Below are 16,303 nucleotides of genomic sequence, written 5' to 3' on the forward strand. Positions count from 1 at the left end.
AAAATATATTCCGATATTTGCCAGGAAGTCTTTCTGATACTTTCTTTCCCCCCAAAGTGATAATCTCTGCTTTCCTGTCCTCTCACAGCACCTTATAATAACAAAAACATCCCGCCTATGCTACAGTTATTTATATTTCCAGTTCACCTCCTTTGCTAAATTCATTATAGACAGGTTCCATTTTTGTCATTCCATTCTTCCATTTGAATATAATGTGGGGGAAATGTCCTCAAAGGTTTGCAGTATTACTCTATTCCAATTTTAGCCTATAATTAAAATATACAACATAATACAATTTAGCCTATAATTAAAATACACAATGCTTAATTATAATTATCCCTGGCCCATATATTATGTTTCTCTAATAAGGAAAAATAACTCCTCATAGGTCCCAGTAAGAATTGTTTTTAAACTAAATCAAATTTTTCAAAATAAAACCAACTGGGATTAATGCTTTTTCTGTATTAGAGGAGAAGGTGATGACCATGACTTTTTCTATCTATATATCCAATCATTAAGAAATGAATTAAAGGAGTGCTTCAAATATTAACCTCAGGAGATAACCACTACCAGGTATTTATGGTTACCTAGATAACCACTACCTAGTATTTACGGTTACCCTTTGCTAAAATTTGGCTAATGGGTAGCTAAAGAAATGTAACTATTTTAACACTATCCTAAGAGTAAACGTGACTTAAAAATGAAATCTGGGGGGCGCCTGGGTGGCTCAGTTGGTTGAGCGACTGCCTTCGGCTCGGGTCGTGATCCTGGAGTCCCGGGATCGAGTCCCGCATCGGGCTCCCTGCTCAGCAGGGAGTCCGCTTCTCCCTCTGACCCTCTTCCCTCTCGTGCTCTCTGTCTCTCATTCTCTCTCTCTCAAATAAATAAATAAACTCTTAAAAAAAAAAAAAAAAATGAAATCTGGGGGCTCCTGGGTGGCTCAGTCGTTAAGCGTCTGCCTTCGGCTCAGGTCATGATCCCAGAGTCCTGGGATCGAGCCCCATATCAGGCTCCTTGCTCTGCGGGGAGTCTGCTTCTCCCTCTCCCTCTGCCTGCCGTTTCCCCTACTTGTGTGCTCTCTCTCTCTCTCTCTGTCAAATAAATAAATAAAATATTTAAAAAAAATTTTTTTAATGAAACTTGGAAATTTGGAAGTCCATTACCAGAGACGTTTCACAATATAACTTTATTATATATTTTTCAAGAATAGTCTGCTGTCTTTGAAGATCATCTGATACACGTTCAGCTCAACATGAAAACTGCTTTACTATTTCTAGGTAAAATCTAATTAGGAAAATAAATCTGCTATACACACACAGAAGAAAAAATCGTGTGTAATCTAAATCCCGACAGGAATGACCACTGAACTAACTCTATGGGCACTTCTTTCCAATTAACATGGAAAACTGAGATGCTACTCTAAGTGTCTGCAGCTTACTAAGTTTTGGACCATCAGGGTATCTGTTCCCCTACATTAGTACAGATATCAAATGTAAAATACAATTTAGAAAGGATGATAATATTATGAGGTTATTAAGACTTTTAAAGTAAGGAGTTACTCCTAATGTTTCCATTACTATTATTTACTTAACTAGACACCCAATCCTAGCAGGTAGTATATGCTCATAAGGATTCAGAATTATTTTAAAAAGAATCATCGGCCTTTAACTGCATTTATATAGACTCACTAAAAAAGAAAAAGCCCTTGAGTGTTTCTTATATTTCTTGGCTCAAATAATACAGTTACCATGGCCTATCAGGCAACATGGAAAGTAAGAGTATAAATAGAAATAAGAGATTTCTGCCTCAGTTGGTTAAGCATCCAACTCTTGATTTCAGCTCAGGTCATGATCTCCAGGACGTGAGATCAAGTCCTGCATTGGGCTCCCCACTCAGTGGAGTCTGCTTGGGATTCTCTCCTTCGTCCTCTCCCCTCCCCCGACAACTCATGTGCGTTCTCTCTCTCTCTCTCTCAAATAAATAAATAAATAAAATCTTTAAAAAAATAAGAGATTTCAGGCTTTGAACCTTACCTAAATCAATCTTAGGAACTATAATAGTTTTTAAAGGGAACTATTAAGATATCTTAATTGACTAATAAACGTACCTTGCTGAGCTAAAGTTGATCTCAGCATCCCAGTCTTTGACCAGATTTTTATTTGTCCATCTTCTCCAACTATAAAGAGAAAAAATAATTGATATTTTTAGCTATAGGAAATAAATTTAAACATTAAATTTGCATATAAAATCAGTATATCTATATTAACACATATTTAAAATTCAGACACAATTTACTCATTAAATGACAGTGCTTCATAACTGTAAAATTTAATTGCAATTACTTTGAAAAAATTCTATCAGAGTAGCCTAACTTCCATGCCAAAAACTATTTTTTCCTTTAATCTTAGAAGACTTATGAGTATATTATTCAAATAATGCTTTCATTTTCACTGAAATCTCCATCCTAGAATTCTAAGACAAGTGCTTTCAGTGCAATAAGAAGAGTTGCAGGCAAATTCCAGTGAGTTGGGGACTGAATGGAGTGAAGTAGTAGACTTTTCTTTGAACAGCTTGCCTAAAAGAAGAAAGAAAGACTTCTCTAGAGAGAATTTGTTAAAGGCAGGATTTTTATTTCATTCTTCTCAATTTTCAAGATGGATGACATGTGAACACATTTATATGCTGAAAAAGAAACCACTGGAAAAGGACAAGTTGAAAAAATAGGCAGGAGAGGAAACAACTCACTGAAAAAAGTCCTAAAGAAAGCCCAGGGGAGGGGCACCTGCGTGGCTCAGTCATTAAGCGTCTGCCTTCAGCTCAAGTCATGGTCCCAGGGTCCTGGGATTGAGTCCTGCATCAGGCTCCCTGCTCAGCGGGAAACCTGCTTCTCCCTCTCCCACTCCCCCTGCCTGTGTTCCTGCTCTCGCTATCTCTCTCTCTCTGTCAAATAAATTAATTAAAATCTTTAAAAAAAAAAAAGAGGGCGCCTGGGTGGCTCAGTTGGTTGGGCGACTGCCTTCGGCTCAGGTCATGATCCTGGGGTCCCGGGATCAAGTCCCGCATCGGGCTCCCTGCTCAGCGGGGAGTCTGCTTATCCCTCTGACCCTCTTCCCTCTCGTGCTTTCTATCTCTCATTCTCTCTCTCTCTCTCAAATAAATAAATAAAATCTTTAAAAAAATAAAAATAAAAAAAAAAAAAGAAAGCCCAGGGGATAGGTAGGTAGTTTGATTACATATCCATAAATTCGTTGTTACTCTTCCTTTTGATAGGTGGAGATTAATTTCTCTCTTCTTTGGGCTATCCTTAGTGACTTGCTTCTAATAGAATATGGTAGAATGACTTCCAAAGGTGGGTCATAAAATATATTGTAGCTACCATCTTTCTCTCTCTTGGATCACTCCCTTATGAGGCCTGCTGTTATGTTAGAACATTCAAGCAGCCCTATGGAGAAGCCCGTGTGGTGGGGAACTAAGGCCTCCTGCCAATAGTCAGAAAGGAACTAAGACCTCTTGCCAAGAGCATATGAGTGAGCCATCTTGGAAGCAGAACCTCCAGCCCCAGTCAAGCCTTAACATGACTGCAGCCCTATCCAACATCTTGAGTCTGAGACAGAACCACCCAGCTAAATTAAATTATTCCCTGTCCCACAGAAACTATGAGATAATACATGTTTATTATCTTAAGAGCCATTACCTTTTGGGGTAATTTGTTAGACAACATTAGATAACTAATACCATAGATGAAGATGGAAATGCTTATGAGAATAGGGCAGGAGATGGGAGAGCGATGGAATGAGGGTAAAGGTCAGTTAAATATTTTGAACTTTAAAATTTTAAAGAATTACAACTTTTATTTACCCCATAATTGACCATTTCAAAAGCCTTGACAGAACATTCTCTGTAAGTCATATATGAAAACTAATAATTAATATGACATTCTAAATTATAACATTATCTAGCAGCCTAGTTCAATGCTGTGTCAATTATTTGCTCTTGGACAATGAAAGACACTATTACGAAAGAAAATATTGATTCTGTGAAAATTTTTCTTTAAAAAATTCATTTAAAATGTCATTTTTGCAGACAACTTACCTGTAACTAATGCTGTTCCTTCATAATTCCATCTTCCTGCAAGAACTGCTCCACAGTGAGCTTCTACACTTTTTTCCACTCTTCCTAACTTAGAAATCAGATGAAATTTACCTAAAAGAAATTATACTTGAGAAATCTATTTGAATTTACTCAATCAATAAACATCTTTTGAACAGGTACCTACTACTAGACTAGTTAACATGGTGGTAGGCACTGGAGACATAAGGACAAATAATATTCCTATTCAAATAATTGTTCCTACTCTCAAGGAAAAAACAAATCTATTGGAAAATAGGCACAAAAACAAAATTATAAAACCTTGAAACAAGTAGTGTAATAGAAGTATGTATATGATGCTATGATAGATCAGAGGGACAATAAAACTCCACTGGGATATGGTCAAAGGGGGCTAAGAGCAGTGTCAAGAAAGCCTTCTAATTAAGCAGAGTTTTGTGGTCTTGCTTTATTTTTTTCTTTTTGCAGGCTATAGAAAAGCTGGAAAAGGTATAGAGGACAGGAACCAGGACAGTTAAATGGTGTTAAAACATAAACTGAGGCAGGGGCACCAGTGTGGCTCAGTCTGTTAAGTATCCAACTCTTGATTTCAGCTCAGGTCATGATCTCAGGATTGTAAGATCTGGCTACATGCTGGGCATGGAGCCTGTTAAGATTCTCCCTCTCTGCCCCTCCTCCCTGCTTCTCTCATTAAAAAAAAAAAAAAAAAATTAGATTCTCTCCTTCCCTCTGTCCCTCCCCTCTTCTCTCCCTCTCTAAAAATAAAAAATAAAAAAATAAACTGAGGCCTAACAAAAAATTTTAAGAGTTTATTTGAGCAAAAATCTTCCAAATGGGGAGCACTAAACCAAAAGTGGTAGAGTGTTTCACCAATAGTTGCTGAGGAAGAGACTTTTATAGAGAAAAGGTGGAAGCAAAGGAAGGAAATTATTGATTGGCTATAGCCTAAGGCCTAGTTAGCTGTTTGTGATTTGTTATCCTTAGGTTTCAGTTTCAAAGACTTGAGGTGTTTACAGACTTAGATTTTGGTTTGCTCACGCTGGCTAAAGGCATTAGGGCCACCTCTGTTGAATGGCCTTGTTGTTTAATTAATTTAACAATTGATAATTCCAAATTTTAAAATACTTGCTTTATCCGATTTTACACTGTGCCAGGCACTAGGTAGACAAAAAGGAGCAGGCTACTTGATTGCTGTTCTCAAAAAGCTCACACATATATAGGTAAAAAGTACAACTTTTTAAGGACCTAAGCAAACTAAGAGATGTCAAGGGGACAAATCAACTGTGCAAAGAATAAGTGCTACAGAAAGCTGAGAAAAAGGGGCACCCAGGTGGCTCAGTCAGTGCCTTCAACTCAGGTCATGATCTCAGGGTCCTGGGATTGAGCCCCGCATTGGGCTCCCTGCTCAGCAGGGAGGCTGCTTCTCCCTCTGCCTGCCGCTCCCCCTGCTTGTGTGCTCTCTCTCTCTCTATGATAAATAAATAAATAAACAAACAAATAAATAAATAAAATCTTAAAAAAAAAAGCTGAGAAAAGATCATGAAATAATGTGGGTTTGAATAATCATGGAATCTAGTAATACATAGCTCATAATAATTATTTTAATTAAGTACAGTGACATGAGAAACTTCCCTCAAATCTATCTATATCTATCTATCTATCTATCTATCTATCTATCTAATCTATCTTGCAGTAAAAAAATCACGTGCCTAATCAAATTTTAACTCAGAGAAGTTACTTTGTTTGAATTCACTTTTAACTTAAGGCTTTTCAAGACTGTCTTAATATTAACAATTCATTAAAAATATATCTAAAACAGGGGCACCTGGGTGGCTCAGTTGGTTAAGTGTCTGCGTCCAGCTCAGATCATGATCCCAGCATTCCGGGATCATGCCCCGTGACAGGCTCCCTGCTCAGTGTGGGGAGTATGCTTCTCCCTCTGCCTCCCCCTGCTCATGCTCTCACTCTCTCTCAAATAAATGAATAAAATATTAAAAAATATACATACTTGAGATGGTTTAAAACATTTCTCTGGAAAACTCTAATACAGATGGCTTTGAAATATTTAACACCTAGCACCCTTGGTTATTTTACTAACCATGTACCCATTCTTACCAACAAAGTCATTTCCTCTTTTTTACACAGTGAGCATTATTTGCAGCTCTGTTACAGCATTTTTTTATTGGGCTGTGATCTGTATCAGGGCAGGGGGCCGTGTCTTAGTCATATTTTTATTTGCAATAGTGCTTTTACATAATCAGCATTTGTTAAACTTGACCAACTCAGTAACCATTTCGTAACTTAAAAAAAAAAAGACTATGCTGACATTCTTTTTTACTCATTCCATCTAATAGCTTTTTCTCATCATTCATTTTCTAGGCCCTCTACAATAAGCTACCCTTTTCCTTCATCTAACTACCCACTAGCAGCAACTACTTTTCCCCATACCTTCCTTTTAACTTTATATTTATCGCTGGGTCATTTTTGAATGTAATAAGATTACTTTGAACTCAACTGTTATTCTCTTCATGAAACTAACTTGAAATTAATTGGGATATACTTTTTATGCATTGCTTTACAGAGAAAATGCAAGGGGGAACAAATTTCAAAAGAGGAAATTGTAAAGATGACATACGGTAAGTGGAAAGCTAATCCTATGGCCATTGTTTACTTTATTGAGGTCTGTTCTCACTAAATGTTAGCATATTGCCTATCACAGAATATCTGCATAATAAACAACTGTTGCAGATAATGGATGAATCCATCACCAAAGAGATTAACCAAATAACTCTTAAACCAGAAATGAAGGATCCAGAAATTTCCTTTCAATCTATTCCATATTTGAGAAATTTTATATATTTAGATCATTGATATTTCTTACCCTAAAATACCTAATACTGATTTTCTGACAAGTGCTAAAATTATTCTTGCTTCCCATGACCTCACAGAAGACATATACTGGGACAACTAGGGCCAGCTCTTTGCATAGATTTGGCACTCAATAAATCTTTGGACTTTGTATTTTGTCTGATTACAGATTACATGAATAGCACACCCAGAATAAACCATAAATATAAAACACTATATATCAAATATTTTAATTTTTTATTTAAAAAAATGTTTTTAAGTAGGCTCCACACCCAATGTGGGACTTGAACTCAGGACCCTGAGATCAAGAGTTGCAAGCTCTACCACCTGAGCTAGCCAGGTGCCCCCATATATCAAATATTTTTAAGCCCATAATTATCCATTTAACTATTTTGTTTCTTCTCTCCAAATTTTCTATAATCTTTTAAAAATGCAAGACCCAAACTAGAGATGAATTTATTTCTAATTATTTGCCAGGGGTGGGGTAGAGAAGAGAATATAATCAATATGGTTATATTAATGTATTGATTTACTGAACAAAAAAGTGGATTTGGATAACAAACATGGATATTTAAATCCTAAGGTAGAAAATTAACCTTTTGTTCATTAAAGAAAAAAAATAAACTTTTTAAAAAGAGGGAAATGTTATAAAAGAGAAGAAGAATACTGTGTCTCTCTCTGTCAAATAAATAAAATCTTTAAAAAAAGGGGGGGGGCGCCTGGGTGCCTCAGTTGTTAAGCAGCTGCCTTCCGCTCAGGTCATGATCCCGGGGTCCTGGGATAGAGCCCCACGTCGGGCTCCCTGCTCTGTGGGAGGCTTGCTTCTCCCTCTGCCACTCCCCCTGCTCATGTTCCCTCTCTCGCTGTGTCTCTCTCTGTCAAATAAATAAATAAAATCTTTAAAAAAAAAAGAGAGAGAAGAATAGAGGAAACATTAAAATTATATAAAACACATTTCTTAAAGTTAGAAATGCCTTAGGAAATGTCCATGGAAACATGAAAGGGCTTGGAATAGGGTGTTAGGAAAAAGGACACATGAGCACTTTTGCATACTGCTTAATAGCAGAAATGATTTGGCAGATGGTTGCAAAAAGCCAGAGATCTATAACCAACCACCAACTTATGATAAAAGAAATGAACACACAAAATCTTTTTAAAGTGGAATTTTTAAATAGACATATTAAGAAAATAAGGGAATTATCTTAAGATATCTAATACAATGTATTAAAAAAATTATCTTTCAGTAAATGTAATTTAAAGAGTATTTAACAGCTTTACAAAAGACTTTACACCAGAATTCCCCTAATGCATTTTATATAATTCAAGTATTTTTTTATAAATGTAAATCTTAATACATTGTCAAATATCTCTTCTAAAAAGTAGCATACAGCTGCATGAAATATTCAAAAAGAAGTAGTAATGTTGGAGAGAATTATTGGTAAGACAAAACACTTGGCAAAAGTCTGCCTTATGTATTTAAGGACCTGCCACCAAATCTCAGGGATCTCTTTTGGAATGTTACCACTACACAGAAGAGGGAGGAGGTATGATGAAGGAACACTGGAAGAGTAATAAGAACAAACTCAAAAACTGTAACCCTTCTCTGCCAACATTGGGGAAGAAAAATCAAGAAAAGAAAGTTGGTGGCAACTAGAAAAGAGAAACTCCTGAGCAGTAAATTAAATTTTTAAGAAAAATTTTTTAAGAATTGGGTTAACATCATACAAAATTAAAAAGTCCTAGAGATCTGGTGTACAATATTGTGCATATAGTTAACAATACCACAATGTATATTTAAAAACTTGTTAACAGGGTAGATCTCATGTTATATACTTTTTTAACCAGAACAGTATATTTTTTAAGTATTGGGTTAACAAATAATATAGCTCTGATATATAAAATAACCTCAAATGTTTATCTGACAGAAAACCCCTTGACCATCTCCCATTGACAACTACTTTCTTTTTTCTTGAACATTTCTTTTTCATTTCTGGATGCTCTTTTCTATCTTATCCTTCCATTTCTTTTCTTTGATCTATCATACTTTTCCCTCTCTTTCACAAGTTCCCAGATATTCATCATCCTAGCTTAGAAGAAAATACTCAACTACTCTGCTTTGGTTCTCACTTCTTTCCACATCTAGCTGTGGCATGTAATGTTATTTGTTTTATTATACAGTAAACCTAAAAATAAAATTAAATGTTTCTCTATAGCTTCTCAAGAGTCATAATATATTTATACTTATATATTTAAATAAATCTCACAAATTTATCTCTTAAATTACATTTTTACATTAAAATTTTTTCCCTCACAGAAAGTGTTTTCTCTAAAACCAATTTGAAATAGAGACCCAAGCAATTATTCTTTAGTTGGGTGTAATTAAGTGATCTTAATTCAGAGAAACATTCAGACAACAGAAATTATCAAGACTAATTATATTTATTGTCCATATTCACCAGACAAAACTCAATTCTTATATACTATTGCGTTTAAAAAGGAAAAGGCAAAGAAAATATACAGTATGTCACCTTCTGTGTAATACAAAAAGTGAAATGAGAAAATATGCATGTATCTGTTTACTTTTGCCAAAAGAAACACAGAACGATAAATCAGAACCAAAGAGATTGTTTACCTACAAGGAGTAAACAGAAACAAGGAGTATGGGATTGGGTGGTAGTAGTGACATTGCTCTGAATACGCTTTTTTAATATAGTTTTGTCTTTGTGGAGCCATCCATGTTAATGTTTTACATATTCAAAAAATAATCAAATCAACAAGGATGGGGGAGAATGGAAACCTTAAGTAGAAAACAAACACAAATAATACATTTAACTGTATTTTAAGTGACTAACATAACAGTTAAGGAAGGGGGAAATGCAGGTAACTTTTGAACACAGGACTGACTCTATATATTCAGTATAAAGATAAAAACAGAAGTAAACAAATATTAAACTCTAGTTTTTTACAGTAGTGTAGATTAGCCATTCTGAAACAACCTACTGTGTACTATAGAATTGAACAAGTGAGTAAACATATTGAAAATAATAATGGGAGCCAGGCTCCCTATTTCCAAGTACGAAAAAAAGAAAGACTGGAATTAACCCTATAATGTTGAATTGGTGGCATCGAAGGAACTCATGATTTTTAGTATGGAAAGGAAGGAAGGAGAAGAGAAAAGGAAAGAGCAGGAAAGAAAATGGAGGGAAGAAGGGCAGGAGAAAGAGAAAAAGAAATAGCTGTAGATATTTATGTCTTTAAATATACATTTATGGGACGCCTGGCTGGCTCAGTTGTTAAGCGTCTGCCTTCAGCTCAGGTCATGATCCCGGGGTCCTGGGATTGGGATCCTGGGATCGAGCCCTGCATCAGGCTCCCTGCTCGGCGGGAAGCCTGCTTCTCCCTCTCCCACTCCCCCTGCTTATGTTCCTGCTCTCGCTATCTCTCTCTCTGTCAAATAAATAAATAAAATATTTAAATAAATATACATTTATATTCCTATTTCTTAGCTCTCTGAAAGGATCTTGAAGCAAACACACCTCATTGAAATGAGCTTTGCCAGCACTCTCATCTTGTTTTTAAAATACCAGAAAGCACCAAGAAAAGAACAGGTCTCCTTGGAGAAACGGATGATTTGGGGGGCTGGGATTGGGAAAGTACAAGATAAGCCTCAAATAGCCTGTGCCAGCAAAGAAATACTCAAAAAATGATGAGAAAACACTACCCCACCCCCCCAAAAAATTCACTGGACCTGGCTAGATTGGGCTCCACTGGCCAAATCTGGGACAATTTTCACAACAAAATCAAAAAATTACAGAAATAAAATAAAGACTCTATGAGTCTAATCTGACATAAGTAAACAAATAAATGGGTAGGAGAGGGGAGACTCTTCTTTGCAGCAGAATGCCAACTAATCAATATGGAAGGAATTATGGAATTTTTTTTTAAAAATCACCATTTAGCAACCATCTGAGTAATAAATGATTCAGCCAAATATCAACAATAGACGCTAAAATAGTAGGTAGAAGTGTAAGGAGGAAAAGAATATTTTTACATAGTCTGAAAGTATCCGTTCACAAATTATTTATTAAAAGGTAAAAATAGGGGTGCCTGGGTGGCTCAGTCGTTAAGCATCTGCCTTTGGCTCAAGTCATGATCCCAGGGTCCTGGGATAGAGCCCGCATCAGGCTTCCTGCTAAGCAGGAAGCCTGCTTCTCCCTTTCCCACTATCCCTGCTTGTGTTTCCTTTCTCGCTGTGTCTCTCTCTGTCAATATATAAATAAATAAAATCTTTAAAAATAAATAAATAAATAATAAAATAAAAATAAATAAAAGGTAAAAATAGTAACTTCACAGATTACTTTAGTGAATACAACCTTTCAAACTAAACAAAGTTAACATCACCAATCATGGGTCAAACCAGCATCATGAATCTCTCAATGTGATGCCCTAATTATTGTACACTGAAAAATGTGTACACTGAATCTAATTATGAGGAAGTATCAGACAAACACAAATTGAGGAACATTCTATAAAGGAAAAACAGATCTGTATTCTTCAAAACCGTTAAGATCATAAAAGAAAGACAGGAGACTCTAGATTAAAGGAGGTTAGAGAGATATGACAAAAGCAATATGTTATTCTGCACCAGAAAAAACAAATTTCTATAAAAGATGTTACTAGGACAATTGTTAAAATTTGAGTATGAACTGTATATTCAACTTAACATCAATGTTAAATTTCCTGATTTTGTTCAATGTATCGTGGTTATATAACAGAAAATCCTCATTCTTGGGAAATGCACTGAAGTATTTATGGTAAAAGGGGCCTGTTGCACGTCTATAAATTACCCTTAAATACTTAGGGGAAAAAAAGCGTGTGTGTGTGTGTGTGTGTGTGTGTGTGTGTGTGTGTAGTGAAGTGTGGGAGAGAGAGGGATAGAGCCTGAGGATAAAGTATATGGGACAAAATGTTAACAGGAAATGAATTTGGATAAAGGATATGCAGGAGTTATTTCTACAATTTTTACAACCTTTCTGCAAATGTGAAATTATATCAAAATTAAAAGTTGTATTAAAATTAGTACAAAATTAAAAAAGTCAACCCTTTGTTTTATCATCTGAGGTAAACAAATTCTAGCTGTGGTTCACAGTCAATCTTCTAAGTCCAGCTACTTTCACACAGTATCTCATTTAATCAAGATTCAGAAAAATAAGGTTAAAAAAAACTTTCGTAAGTTCTGTCTGTAAAAGAAGTAAAATCTGATTCAATACTTTGCCATAACATCCCTTCCCTGTTCTGGTTACAAAAGCCCTCTTCTCTTTCTCTTTCCTTTTCCATGGTGGCCTGAGGCCTACTGTGTTCAGTCAGTCAGTGTCCCATTCCCTTGACTAAAGTGATTCTTTCATTGGCACATGACCCAAGCTCGCCCACGACTCTCTCTGCAACTTGTCTGCAAAAGATACTGAGGAAGAAGCACTCTCTCTGCTGACATTTCTTTTCTAGGATGAGCCTTGGGTTACTGGCTGCCATCACGCTCACCTTGTGGGGACAGCCCATCTAACAGATGGTGAGAACAAGGGCCTAATGCAGCTGTGGTTGAAGATCTACCCCTGGAGTTAGGTGAACCAAAAAACTACATCTGTGCATAAGTTAGTCAAGTAAGTTTCCATCACTTTTGATGAATGTATTTTTAATTAACATAGTAGGTAAAGTGTAATACAGACAAAAAAAGTTCAAGTTATTTCAATGAAAATAAAAACATTCCCACAAAAAGAAAAATTATGCTTTTTACTCACCAGTAATAAAGCTACAGTCAAATTAAATAAATCACCAACTCTATTGAGTGGAAATTAACATGTACTAGAAAATAAAGACAATATTCAATAGCTTACTAAATGTTGCATTGTACCCATATTTTTTGTGTATGTCCATATCTTTTTTAGTGTGTTTATGTTATAAAGTTAAATTTGAAGAAATCAGAAACCAAAACTGATAACAGCTTAACAACTACTTTCTGTGAGGTCACAGAAAAAGTAAAGCTGAAAGCTCAGATCAAATCCTACGATATGCCAGCTTCACTTTCTCCCATGACAATAGTTTTATAGCCTATACACAAACCAAATGACTACAAAGATTTTGAATTAAATGTGTAGATAGAGGTATGCAGATCTACAAATATCAGCTTTGTAAAACAACTAAAAGCATGTCACACTAATATGTCTTTTAAATACAAAGATGAGCATATAACATTTATTAAAAACTTACCATCAGAACTTGTGAGGACAAAGCTTTCTGCTTGAGTTTGTTTCTTTATGCCTAAACTTTTTGGAAACCAGTGAAGATCTATTGGGTAAATATCATCAGGAAGCTTTACTATTTGACTTGTTTCACTGGTTAACAAGTTCCACTTCACTATCTGGTGATCATCACTACATGAATACAGTTCTTCAGCAGTAGTCCAGCCCACACAGCTTACTAATTCTTGATGTGCCACCATGTTAAGGAGATATTAAACACACAAAAACCTTAAATCTTAATAAATAAAATAATTTGCAGATGCAGATTATAAGAAAAAGGTAAAATAGGGTCAAATGTTTCAAGCTTCTAAATATACTTTTCATTTCATGACTTCATATTTTTTCCATATAAAGGAAAATAAGCATCTATCAAGACAGTTGTAAGAAGAATGGAAAGCAAGAAATCCACATGCCAAAAGAGGACAAAAAGAAAGATCTGACAACATGAAAATTTTTAAATTGTGTTACAAAAGATTCCATAAATAAGGCCAAAAGATACACAAAGACTTCTAACAGATCAAAAGGTATGAAAGGATATACACTAAACTGTTGGGTTATAGGTGAGAAGAAAAGTGAACTATAATTTTTAAATCTACATAGATCTATATCATATTAGAAGAAATATGTATTATTTTGATAAGTTAAAAAAATCAAGTGTTAAAAGAAGACTGAAATCTAATAGTAAAATACCTACTTAAATTACACATTATAATAACAATTTACCTAGAAAAAAACCTACAGCTTAACTGCCAAAACTAAAACCTTACCAAACTTTTTGACATTAAATTCAGGAAACAATTCAATTATAATTTACTGCACCTACACGATGCATAGCACTGGATAAGATATGAATCCTAAAATTCCTACTTTATTTAACCCATTTTTTCGGTCTCTGATTTATCAGGAGGATTTCTATAAATTGAGGAGCTCAAGTAGCCCTCTGTTCCTCCATCAGAACAGGCTGCTTACCCTAGCAGAACTGTGTATATAGAGAAGGCATTTCAGTTTGTCATTTACAAGGAAACTTTCTCTTACATATATCTGGGTATCTGTATTACCAGATCATTCCTGGTTGGGTTGTTTGTTCTCTTGCTATTATTGTATAATCCTTTTACTTCCTCCACTTCTGACCAGTGCTTTTTATTGGCTTATCTAAGCAATCAATAAACTCCAAGGAAAAAGAAACAATGTGCTATAATTATTCTGGAATGCTCTAAGATTTAATACTTCAAAAGCAATAACCAAAAAGGTAAAAGAGAAATTATAGGAAGATCTTAAGAGTCTACAAAAATAGATAACAAAGTAGCATTGGAATATTCAACATATAATCTAAACAAAAGGACCTGGATATCATGAGACCATTACTGAAAAAACTGTTCCAATATAATTGCTATGGTCTAAACAGTGTTAGGTAAAACTTAACATTAGACAGAAAGAATGATAGATAAAACCAAGAAAGGAAGAAAATACACACAAACACACATACACAACACACCCATTTCAAAACAAAAAACATTATATAAATTGCTGTAAGTGCACATCGGCCATGTGTGACGTATCTTCAACCTATCAGGTCAACTAAGAGTATGGGAGAAATGAGGGGACTGACAGACTAAGAAAGTTTAAAAAAACTGTTACTCTTCAACTTGAAAAGGTAAAAGCAAACAGACACAGTCAAAATCTCTAAGATTATATATGGCGTGAACTCTTGAGTGCACACTTTGAAAAGACAGTAAAAAGGATTTAAGGAGAAATCAAAGGAATTATATCTTCACTCAAGAGGTAAAATAAGTAAGAGAGTATAAATTTTAAAAAATATGATCAAATGTCTAAACAGTGCTTTGATATCTCTGATGAAGGACCACATTTTTCTCTATTTCAAAGCTACATTTTGTAAGATAAAATAAAAATGAATTATTAGAAAAATTATCTTATATCTGGATGTTGTGACAATGTCAAATTGCTACAAAAAATTCTTACCTCTTACTTTCTAATTTCTGTACTTATCCCTTCACAGACCTGCAATAGTCTACAGTTGATTCTTTATAGAAGCACTAATCTAAGTAACTAAGAATGAAGGTAGAGAGACCTGTCATATCTTCCTGACACAAAATTGGGTATTCTTGCTAACAAAATATAGGGTCATGCATTTGAGAAAATATTTATAATCGCTACCTTCCCACATGAAATAATAAAGGTCTGACTGCTCGGATTTCCCCAGCTTATCCTCCACTTTATCATGAGTATGAAGAAATAAAGGAGAACTCAATGAAAACATGCTAAATCACACTAGCAAAGAAATTATTTGGTTTTTAAAAAAGAGCCGCTCTTTAAGATCCTACTAGACTAAACAAAAACTGTGTTTTATGTACTTAAGCACAGTACTTAAATAGAGTAAGAAAAATGTCAATAAGAATTTGAAAGTAAGATTTAGAGCAAATAGTTTGCTTTGGAAAATTACCTGCAAAACATGATCTCAAATATTTCAAAAACAATTTAGCTAACTTACCATTAAAAGAATGAAAAAAAATCCACTCTTTAACTAGAATACAATATAGTAAACTTTTAACAATAGATGATCACAATAAGGTTTGTAAGTATCAAAAGGATATGTTTTGGTTCTTTTAAAAGAGAGATCTTCAGTCTCATGTCTCCACTTTCAGCAAAATTTTAAAATGCAACTTGATTGTATTCACTGTAAAAATAAAAGGGGGAAAATATAAAATTTACATTAAGAACAAACACATGTACACAAAAAAATAAAAGCAAACAAAACATCTTAGCACTCCAAGGACACTAAAACACCTTTAATACTGTTGGCATCATATACATGGAAAGAAGAAGAAAACTAGTCAGTGTGCTAACCCTGCCAAGGAGTGACTGGAAGCCTTGGGTTGGTTGTAGAGGTCTTCTACAACCTGCCTGAAACAGTTCTACAAGTGCAGACCACCATTAAATCTGAGCAGGTAAATAATTTCCAAAGGCTGTCCTGGGGCCAAATCAAAAGACTCTGTAAACTGGGAACCCCTTAA

The 16,303-nt window shown here is 34.9% G+C and overlaps 1 protein-coding gene across 2 annotated transcripts in view; it reads right to left on the minus strand.

Moving 5' to 3' along the window:
- The window catches only part of IFT80 (intraflagellar transport 80), a 123,335-nt gene that overhangs the window by 93,298 nt on the left and 13,734 nt on the right, over positions 1-16,303 (minus strand). For both annotated transcript variants that reach the window (XM_027587646.1, XM_027587645.1), the window contains exons 2-5: positions 15,884-15,966; positions 13,240-13,461; positions 4,093-4,203; positions 2,108-2,176 (exon numbers count right to left, since the gene is read on the minus strand). In XM_027587646.1, coding sequence (XP_027443447.1) covers positions 2,108-2,176; positions 4,093-4,203; positions 13,240-13,461; positions 15,884-15,920 — 439 coding nt within the window. In that variant the 5' untranslated portion in view covers positions 15,921-15,966. The remainder of the gene's footprint in view (positions 1-2,107; positions 2,177-4,092; positions 4,204-13,239; positions 13,462-15,883; positions 15,967-16,303) is intronic.

This window comes from Zalophus californianus, chromosome 1 (assembly GCF_009762305.2).
Source record: "Zalophus californianus isolate mZalCal1 chromosome 1, mZalCal1.pri.v2, whole genome shotgun sequence".
Lineage (NCBI taxonomy): Eukaryota > Metazoa > Chordata > Mammalia > Carnivora > Otariidae > Zalophus > Zalophus californianus.